The sequence below is a fragment of the Sciurus vulgaris genome (assembly GCF_902686455.1).
Source record: "Sciurus vulgaris genome assembly, chromosome: X".
NCBI classification, from domain to species: domain Eukaryota; kingdom Metazoa; phylum Chordata; class Mammalia; order Rodentia; family Sciuridae; genus Sciurus; species Sciurus vulgaris.
The window spans coordinates 95,989,159-95,998,797 of NC_136471.1; the positions used below are offsets into that span (position 1 = coordinate 95,989,159).

Sequence of the window (9,639 nt, forward strand, 5' to 3'; positions counted from 1 at the left end):
ATCTACATCCCCAGTTCTTTTTATTTTTTATTTTTTTAGACAGGGTCTCACTAAGTTTCTTAGGGCCTTGCTAGTAATATCTTTAAGTAAAAAAAAAAAATGTGAAATATGTTAGATTGAAAAGACCCATCTTCCACCCATCAGAACTGTCTACCAAATAAAGATAATAAATGTTTCCTCTCTTCTCAGAGGAAAGTAGTACAGATCAACTAGATAATATTTGTCTAACTACTGTGTTAGGAAGAAATTGCCGCTGGCAATACCATTTTCCAATAGCCTCCATCTTCCAACTTGACTCTGTCTGACCTTAAACCCCAGACAATACTCTACTGTCATGCAAAGAAATCCCAAACAATACTGCATCTCCATAAAAAGAAAGGAAAACACTTGGTTCAACATGGAACAATGACCACCTCAAAGAATGGAGGTGAGGACCAAAAGGACCCTTCCCTGACAAGTCCCTAGCAACTGCCTAACTGCAAAAATTCCTCCACTCCCTCCTGCCCTAGACTATAAGCAGAAGGGTCTCTGTCTCCAATGGGCCTCCCTCCACAGGTTTGTCCCAAATAAACCTGTGTTACTGTTGAGCCACCTCTCCTATTTCCTTCACTTGCTTCTTTCCTTACATCGAGTATCCTTTTCAAGCACATTAAATCTAATTTTAGTCACATGTAAAATGAGATTTACAAAAAGAAAATTAAGTCTCAAAAACATTGTCTCAATGTTTCCTTTACAATCATCTTCAGAACAACAACAACAAAAAAAAAAAAACACTTGATTTGCTTAGGTTTTGAACACTTGAAAAACAATAAGTCCCATAAAACCTTGCTTTTACACACTGAATGCACAAATTACCTGGGAGGACTTACTGGTCAGGGGTAAGTGCTCTAGGGCCTACTGAGGGAGGATAACATTTGGGGGATTCTAGCCTCTGGGTTCTCTTCCAGATTCAGGCCTTGACTTGCTGGATTAGGTGCTATTGTTTCCTAACAAGGAAAATAAACTTATGCACTCAAGTATTTAAAATGCATTCATAAAAAGCTTACATTTAAATAAAAATATAGGAACCAATCCCAAATATAACTAGACCAATCCTCGGTGGAGGGCTTCAATGACCCTCCATTTCACTTATTGATGTGATTAGAAATGGTGTTTTCTCAGTCTCCACTTTGAGACCCAGTTATTGATTGAGAGCCACAGGGCTAATCATTGAAGACGAATTTAAATTCGTCTCCATTTAAAACCTTTTAAATGTTCATACTCATTCCCGTTACTAGAGTGAAATCCAAACCTCCCATGTAAAGAAAAAAAATCAACACCCAGACCAACAGATCACACAGGATATACTCGCTTCCTCACAGACTAGAATCATAAATAATTCTTGCCCGGCTGCTTCCCAAAACCTGCCTTTTAAATTATAAATGCTTTTCTCCCTCTCCCTACCTCCGCCTGTGAGTTTTGCCTCCCCCAGAACCCGCCAAATCCCATTAAACTCCACCTCCACCTGCCACGCATTGTCTCTACAGGCTCCACGCTCGGCTTTACAGTTCCCCATTGGCCTATTTATTGACACAAGGTCCCGGCGCGCAAGCTCTGCAGTCTTTCGTGATTTCCCCGGATTCTGTAAAGCCCCGCCCCTTTCCTCTTCCCTATGGCCTGTCTACTTCTGTTAAGGAACGCCCGAACCCATCTGGCTATTTGGTTGGCCAGCACGCTTGCCACTACGTCATTCTCCCGCGCCACCCGGAAGCCGCTGTTCCTACCAACATCTCTTATTGCCGGCGGCCCTAAGGTAAGGGTGGCGTTTGGGTGTCCCAGGGTGAACGAGTCCCAGAGTTGGAAGGGGCAGAAGTTGGAACCCCGAACATGAACCGCAGGAGCCCAATCCCAACATTTAGAGGGTGGAAATGACCTATGTGTGAGGCCGAATTGGAGTGGTCAACGTGGTCTTTCCCCCTCCCTACTTCCCAGTAGCTCATCATGGCGACGCCCCCTAAACGGCGGGCGTTGGAAGCCACGGGGGAGAAAGTGCTCCGCTATGAGGCCTTCATCAGTGACGTGCTGCAGCGGGACTTGCGGTGAGTGACAGCCCGGAGGCGGGACGTTTGGAACATTCCACGTGGTGGGTGGGGCATTCAGAGTCAGTGCCAAGCCATCGGATTGGTGGGCGAGGCGTTGGTAGCCCGGCCCTGCTCACCTTTCTACCGGGAAGTAGGGGACGACATCCGGGGTGCGGTATGGCTAGAACGTGGCGTTTATAGCGGAGATTGTGTCAGCGCATGCGCGGCCTCTTAGGTTGTTTATTGGACTAGACCTAGGTTTCCGGAGCTAGAGAAGAATTCTTGAGTTCGCGTCCTGGCCTGCCCGTTTTGCTGTCGTTGTCAACACTTCTACTTCACCTCACCTCTTTGTGCCTTATAAACTTCCCACATCTATGAAATAAGGAAGTTTGTGGAATCTTCTCATACAATGGTTTTGAGTTTCCAGTAGTTCACTGACATGTCCCTGTTGTCCCAGCTACTGGCGAGGCTTGAGCCCAGGAGTTTGGGACTACCCTAGGTAACATAGTCAGACCCCATCTCAAAAAAGAAAAAGAAAAAAACAACTAAGTAGGTTTTTTTTTTTTTTTTTTTTGGCGGTGCTGGGGATCGAACCCAGGGCCTTGTGCTCGCAAGGCAAGCATTCTACCGACTGAGCTATCTCCCCAGCCCAACTAAATAGATTTTTTAAAAATGAATTAGTGTGGATGCCTGAAGCACACAGAGACTCAATGGGTATAAAGAACTGTTATTGCTGTCATTAATCTGAGCAGAAAGTAATGTTCAAAACTAGGACTGTATGATCTTCCTAAAAGGAAGTGAAGATTTTTCTGGAATGAGGGGATGCTTTGATTGGCAGGAAGCATTGACAGTACAGTGTAGTAATAATAGTAATAAATAATAGCTAACAATTATATAGTGCTTGCGATTTGCCATGTGTTATTCTAAACACAATGTAGTAAATGCTCCTTTCATCCTAATGACTCTTATGAGGTAATAGGATCATCTCCATTTTATAAACGGACAAACAGTCCCAAACGAATTTTGTATTTCAGTCACACAGCTAATAAAGGGTAGAGCCCAGATTCAAACCTAGGCAGTCTCACTCAGAGTCCAAAAATCTTAATTTCTGAGCTAAAATGCTTGTTAGGGGATGATGTGAGGTATTCCAAAAGGGACAGAGCTGCCTATTGGTCACCATTGTATTTTCATCCTGTCAGAAAGGTGCTGGATCATCGAGACAAGGTATATGAGCAGCTGGCCAAATACCTTCAACTGAGAAATGTCATTGAGCGGCTGCAGGTAAAGACTTCAGGATTGGGTACCAGTTTTTTGTGTGTTGCAGGGGAAGGAGATGGGAAGAGAGACCCCAGACCAAATCTTGTCACCTGGCCTAAAATTTGACCACTGATCCCTACCTCTTTTTCCCTGGCCCCACAGGAAGCTAAACACTCGGAGTTATATATGCAGGTGGATTTGGGCTGTAACTTCTTCGTTGACACAGTGGTGTGAGTGTCTACCCGCCCCTCTGAGCCCCCGGGGTTCAGCTTCCCCCTTCCTTCATGCAACAAGTATTTTTAGTATCTTCTACATACCAGACACCGTGCTAAGATTTATATTTCATTAGGATATAAGCTAGGTGTTGGGGATGTGTCAGTGAATAAAATAGAACAAGAGCCCTGCCCTTCCAGAGCCTCAATTTGGGGAAGGGAGGGAATAGGAAACATCTTAAATGAACTGTGTGGTATGCTAAATAGTAATAAGGATTTCCCCCATCTCCTCTGACCTCTCTTTCCTCAGCCCAGATACTTCGCGCATCTATGTGGCTCTGGGTTATGGTTTTTTCCTGGAGTTGACACTTGCAGAAGCCCTCAAGTTCATTGATCGTAAGAGCTCTCTCCTCACAGAGTAAGTTCATTCCATGAAGACAGTGTCTAAAAACACCAACATTGACCAGGGGTGTAGCTCAGTGGTAGAACACTTGCATGCTACACATGAGGCCCTGGGTTCCATTCTCAGCACCACACACAAAAATACATAAATAAAATTACCATTTTAAACATTCTTTTCCCTTTCCTATGGCTTCCTTGGATGGTACTCCCTTCCTCCTCAAAGCTGGGGCTGAGGAGAGTGAGGATTCAAAGCTCAGCCCCAGACTTAGCACATAATAAACATTCAGTAAATGGTCTTTGTATTGTTCATTCACACAAACATTTATTGGGCATCTTCTGTATGCAGGTTTTGTGTTTGGGCAGTGGGGATGCAGCAGGGAACAAGAGAAGAGTTCCTTAAAAGCCTAATTATAGAGGGCCTACAATGTTATACATACATATGTGCATACTTATAATTATCTTCAGATCCATAAGGTCTCAACCTGTTGATCAGTAACAGTAAATCAAGTTCTCTCACTGTACCTCCTGCATTTTTCCTGCTCATTCACATTGACCTTCACAGGCTTCTTTAAACACCCCAAGAATGGTCCCACTTCAGGGCAAATGCAATGGCTGTTTTCTCCCCAGCAGTGCTCTTCCTATGTGACTCCCTTTCTCATCATTCAATTGCCTTGCTTAAATATTAACTCCTCAATTAGGCCTTCTGTAAGCTGACTTTAAACTTGCAACCCCTGGCACTCTTGATCCCTCTCCTATCTTTTCTTTTTTTCCCAGCATTCATCGCCTCTTTTATTAACTGTGTAATTCTTTCCTTGTCATGTCAATCATATCCTTCAGTTAGATTATAAGCCTCATAGATGGAGAAATTTTGTCTATGTCCCAGGTGACTAAAATAGTACACAGCATAGACACTGTGTTTGTTGGGTGAATTTAAAAGTTTATGCTGGAAGAAAATTGAAGTGGTGATGGAAGCAGATCTATGTGGGAAGTGGTGGGAAATATGTGGGCTCCAGGTAAGTTTAGGTTTTGTGCAGGGGAGGGCAATGGGGATCATGGGTTAGAGATTTGAAATGTAGGTACAAAAGACCCCCCAGTGGAAGTGACAATTGAGTCATTTGGTTGAATGAACAAGCCAGGGGCTGGCTAGAGAAGAACATTCCTAGCAAAGGAGGCAGTGTGCCTGGCATGCTAGAGAAACTACAAAGTGGGGCAAGCTGGGCTCAGATGAAATGAGTGTGGGGGCATTGATCAGTATACTTAGATTAATAACATCTCATAAAAGTAAATGCTACTGGGTCTAAAATTTCTTCTTGGTTATGTTTATTCCTACATTAATTTCTTCTAGAGTTGCCTCCATAGGGTTCAGTAATTGTTCTCTTTTCAAAAATTTCCAGGGTTTCATTGTTAGTAGACTTGAGACCTGCTGAGATTTCTAGATCATGGTTATCAGATCACTTAGCAAATAGCCTGATCAGGGGGCTCGCTTTCATGGTCAATGCAATACTAAACAGTTGGTCATTTAGACCAAGTCCAGTTTTTATAACAGAGCTTTCCTTCTATGTCAGGATTCCTGAGCCTTTCAAATAGATTTTAATTTTTTCAGAATCCATTTCTGTCCCCAGAATGAGTTATTCAAATTGTCAGCATCTGCCACCTTGCCTGGTGTTTTGTTTTGTTATTTCAGTACTGGAGATCAAACCCTAGGTCTCATTCATTGCTAGGCAAGCATTCTGCCACTGAGCCCAAGGCCTTGACTGGTCTTGATATATTGTCCTGGTTCCTTAGTGTGATGAAAAATGTGGTTGAAGGGCTGGGTGCAATATGCATACCTGTAATTCCACTGACCAGGTGGAATACAAGTTCAAGGCCAGTCTGAACAACTGTCTCAAAATAGAAAGGACTGGGGATGTAGCTCAGTGGTAGAGCACCACTGGGTTCAATCCCTAGTACTAGAAAAAAAACACCAAAATAATAAAAAAAAGAAATGGGGAAAAAAACATGATTGACTTTCCTATTTATTATAATTAGTAGAACTATCTGAAGATTTAATCTTTCTAGGAAATGGGAATTTAAGTCTGGGTGGCCCTCTTTAAAATACTTGGCTACTTGGAGCACACTTCAAACTGCCAATTCTTCTTGTTTTTAGTATATTTCTTTGTTTGATGAAGGAAGAGGTCAGGTTGCTATATATATATTTTCCTGATTATACTCTCATAAATAGACATGCAATTATGTAGAAATAGCACAACTATATGACTGTTAACATTGCCTTACTGCATCAGTAGTAGCAGAGTAAACATTCCTTTTGTGTACAACTAGCATTTGATGAACTTTATATTTTTCTCCCCCCACCCTGAACCCACCTTCCTTTTTTTTTTTTTTTTTTTTTTTTTGATGCTGGGGACAAAACCCAGGGCCTTGCTCTTGCTAAGCACATGGTCTACCACAGAGCCACCTAGCCATCTCCTTTCCTCTTGAGTGAACTCATAGCTTTTCATAGACTAAGCTTGTATCATTGCCTAATTTTGTTTTCTTTTGATGTTCAGATTGTCCCTAGGAATAGATCAAGTTCATTCCTGTGTTATTTGAGCATTACCCCAGATATTCATTTTTTGTAGATGGACACAATACCTTTATTTTATTTATTTATTTTCATGTGGTGCTGAGGATTGAACCCAGTGCCTCACATGTGTGAGGCAAGCACTCTAACACTGAGCCATTACCTCAGTTGCCCCCTGCCCGGATATTCTTGAAAATATTCTTGCTGTCTAACAACAATACCATGCTTCATTACCTGTTCTTAAACCTAAACTCAAACATCTTTTGAGGATTTCAGGTCCTTTGAGTCAAGTAGTCTTTCACTTAATTCATTTGACATCCATTGGGTACCTACCTATTCTATGCCAAATGCTGTTCTGATTCCCAGAGATAGGGCAGGGAACACAACAGACCAAAATCTCTGCCTTTGCACAGCCAGTGTTCTAGTGAAGGAAACAGACAGTAAATAATGTTGCATGGTAGATGTTGGCAGTTCTAGAGAAAGAACATATATGGAGATTGGAAGCATTGCCTGGGATTGAGCAATTGTGATTTTAAATAAAATGATTGCTTGGATGTGGGGTATTAGAAAAGAGAAATCTTGTGGCTGGGGATGTAGCTCAGTGGCTTGAGGGCTTGTCAAGTATGCAGATGCCCTAGGTTAATCCCACCACCACAGAGAGAGAGAGAAGAGAATCTAGGTTTTTGCTGAGCAACTGGAAGAATGGAGTTGCCATTAACTGAGATGGAGAAGACAGGAGGAGCAGATTGGGAGAGGCAGGTCAAGAGTTCCATCTAGGACTTGGGATGTATGTGGTGCTTATTAAGCACTGAAGTGAGTTTTTTGAAGTAGTTAAAACTCCCGAGTCAAGTGCAGAAGAAAGGGCTGGGCTGGCAATATAAACTTGGGAGATACAGGTATATAGTTGGATTCATACTGTTTTTTTCCCAACCTAACATCCTATCTTACTGCTCTCTATTTTTCAGACAGAATTTAGTTTCATTTACCTTTCAAACTGACTGACTACTACATTGACAGGTAGCTCAGCACAATAAAACCTGCATGTCTTATGCTATCATGCTCCAGCATGATCTAGTTTCTTCTTACCTCTTGGACCTTATCTTACTCTACCTCCCTTCATCGTTCACTTAATTTCTAACCCTGACCTCCTGGCTGCTCCTCAAAAGGCTCATTCCTGCTTCTGTGGGAGAGACTCTCTTACTACTTTTCTTACTCCATCTTCAGTTCATTCTCATTCTTCAGAAAGCCATTCCTTGACCCTTTGTATCCACTAGGATTCTTTTGGATGACCTGATCCAAACTGGCTTAGACAAAATAATCGACTAGTTTATATAACTCAACAGTCCAGGGCTAGAGTGGTTTTAGGCAACTCCAGCTTCTTAGTTGCTTAAGCCATGGCCCCCTTTCACATTTGACATCCAACACTTTGGCAAATCCTGTTGGCTCAACCATCAAAATATATCCCAAATCCATTCATTTTTTTTCATGACCTGCTGTGACCCACGCCTCCACCTCTCCACTAGGAAAAAAAAAAAAATATATATATATATATATCCCTGTGGTACTGGAGATTGAACCCAAGACCTCACATATGCTAGGCAAGTGCTCTATCACTGAGCAACATCCCTCGCCCTTCTTTAAAATTTTAAGACAGGGTCTGGCTAAGTTCCCCAGGCCAGCCTCGAACTTGTGATCCTCCTGCCTCAGTTTCCTGAGTAGAGGGGATTATAGGCAAGCACTACCATGCCCCCATTTCAAGTAGGTTAATACAGTATCCTCCTCACTGGATTTCCTACTTCTACATTAGTTCTCCTTATCCTCAGTCACTCAGCTCAGCAGCCAGATGGATCCTCTTAAACCCCAGTTAGTCCACCTCCCTTTTCTGCTCACAATTCTCCCCTGGTGCCTACCTCACTTGGCATCAGGTCATTTCCATGGCCTTAGAGGCTTTATAGAATATTTATCCCTCATTTCCTCACCTCTAACAATCTCCCTTTACTTACTCTTTTCCAGTCCCTCTGGCCCCCTGCAGTCCCTCAAATGTGCCAGTCACACTCCACCACAGTGCCTTTGTATTGCCATTGGAGTATGTGGTATACTCATCCTCGTGTAGCCACACTATTCACTTCTTATTTTAATGATTTACTTGAACACATGTCAGTGAAGCCATCCCTGAGTACTCTGTTTTAAAATTGCACACCCCATCCCCTATTTCTTATCCTCCCTCATCGTTTAATTGTTTTTCCTTGTACTTAAACCATCTGACATACCATATATTTTATTCCATCATTTATTGTCTGTCTCTTCCTAGCAAGACTTTGAGCTCCCCGAGGCCAGGATTTTTGTTCATTGTGTTTGCAGCATCTCCCCAGTACTTAAAAAACTGCCTGGCATATAGTAGATGTTCAGTAGTCTTTGAAACGGTGAAGTCCAAATGGCAGCCAGCCAGATCTCCACAGGAGCAGGGTGGGCAAAATTAACCAGGATGTAGATAGTTCTTGATGTAATGAGGAACAGTTATCCTAATAATTATAAGTGGGGCCCAATTTGCCCTTTCTTGTTTCTTTTCTCCAGGCTCAGCAACAGCCTCACCAAGGACTCCATGAATATCAAGGCCCATATCCACATGTTACTAGAGGTGAGAGCAGCTCACTCTACTCTTAGACTAGCTCCAGATTTAGAATCGTGACCTAAAGAAGGGAAGAAACATCTTTCCCTCTAAACTGGAGCCAAGGGAGGGGAGGTCAGAGCAAAGGTGGGTGGGATCTGAACCTAGCCCCTATTCAGTCTCTTCTGTCCTCTTTTGCAGGGACTTAGAGAACTACAAGGCCTGCAGAATTTCCCAGAGACACCTCGACATTGACTGCTTCTCTCCATCCTCCGACATTAAAGAGCCTGAATGCCTTTGAGTCACATGGCCCTTCTTTTTCCTTTAACCCCTGCTGGTTGCCAAGGTGTCCTTTTTCTAGAGCACAAAGTTACTGGGAGACCCAGTGGTCTAGTCTAGTGTGGAACCTCTAAAGCACCCTGGAAGCCCTATCTTAGTATTTGCCACTTGATTGTATGCTCTGCCCTCCTTTCTCAGCTTGGTAACCTGGATCCTCTCCTCACCCTCCATTCCTTTTCCTGAACACTACCCTCTGAACTG

General features: G+C 42.9%; 1 protein-coding gene across 4 annotated transcripts; it reads left to right on the forward strand.

Annotated features, from left to right (window-relative positions):
• Positions 1-1,638: 1,638 nt before the first annotated feature.
• UXT (ubiquitously expressed prefoldin like chaperone) lies at positions 1,639-9,406 on the forward strand. Of its 4 annotated transcripts, none has more exons than XM_079123552.1 (7): positions 1,639-1,792; positions 1,975-2,078; positions 3,260-3,341; positions 3,480-3,547; positions 3,840-3,947; positions 9,028-9,129; positions 9,301-9,406. In XM_079123552.1, the coding sequence occupies exons 1-6, from the start codon at positions 1,652-1,654 to the stop codon at positions 9,095-9,097; spliced, it is 573 nt and encodes a 190-aa protein (XP_078979678.1). In that variant the 5' UTR covers positions 1,639-1,651; the 3' UTR covers positions 9,098-9,129; positions 9,301-9,406. The 4 variants fall into 4 exon arrangements, with proteins under 4 accessions (XP_078979678.1, XP_078979679.1, XP_078979677.1 ...); XM_079123551.1 differs by having other exon boundaries at positions 1,641-1,792; positions 9,066-9,129; XM_079123554.1 differs by having other exon boundaries at positions 1,680-1,792; positions 1,972-2,078; positions 9,066-9,129.
• Positions 9,407-9,639: the final 233 nt, after the last annotated feature.

Coding starts and splice junctions, on each gene's coding strand:
- UXT (XM_079123551.1), top strand. CDS start 1,652: ATGGCCTGTCTACTTCTGTTAAGGAACGCCCGAACCCATCTGGCTATT. Junction 1,793..1,974: donor TTATTGCCGGCGGCCCTAAG/GTAAGGGTGGCG, acceptor ACTTCCCAGTAG/CTCATCATGGCGACGCCCCC. Junction 3,342..3,479: donor ATGTCATTGAGCGGCTGCAG/GTAAAGACTTCA, acceptor CTGGCCCCACAG/GAAGCTAAACACTCGGAGTT.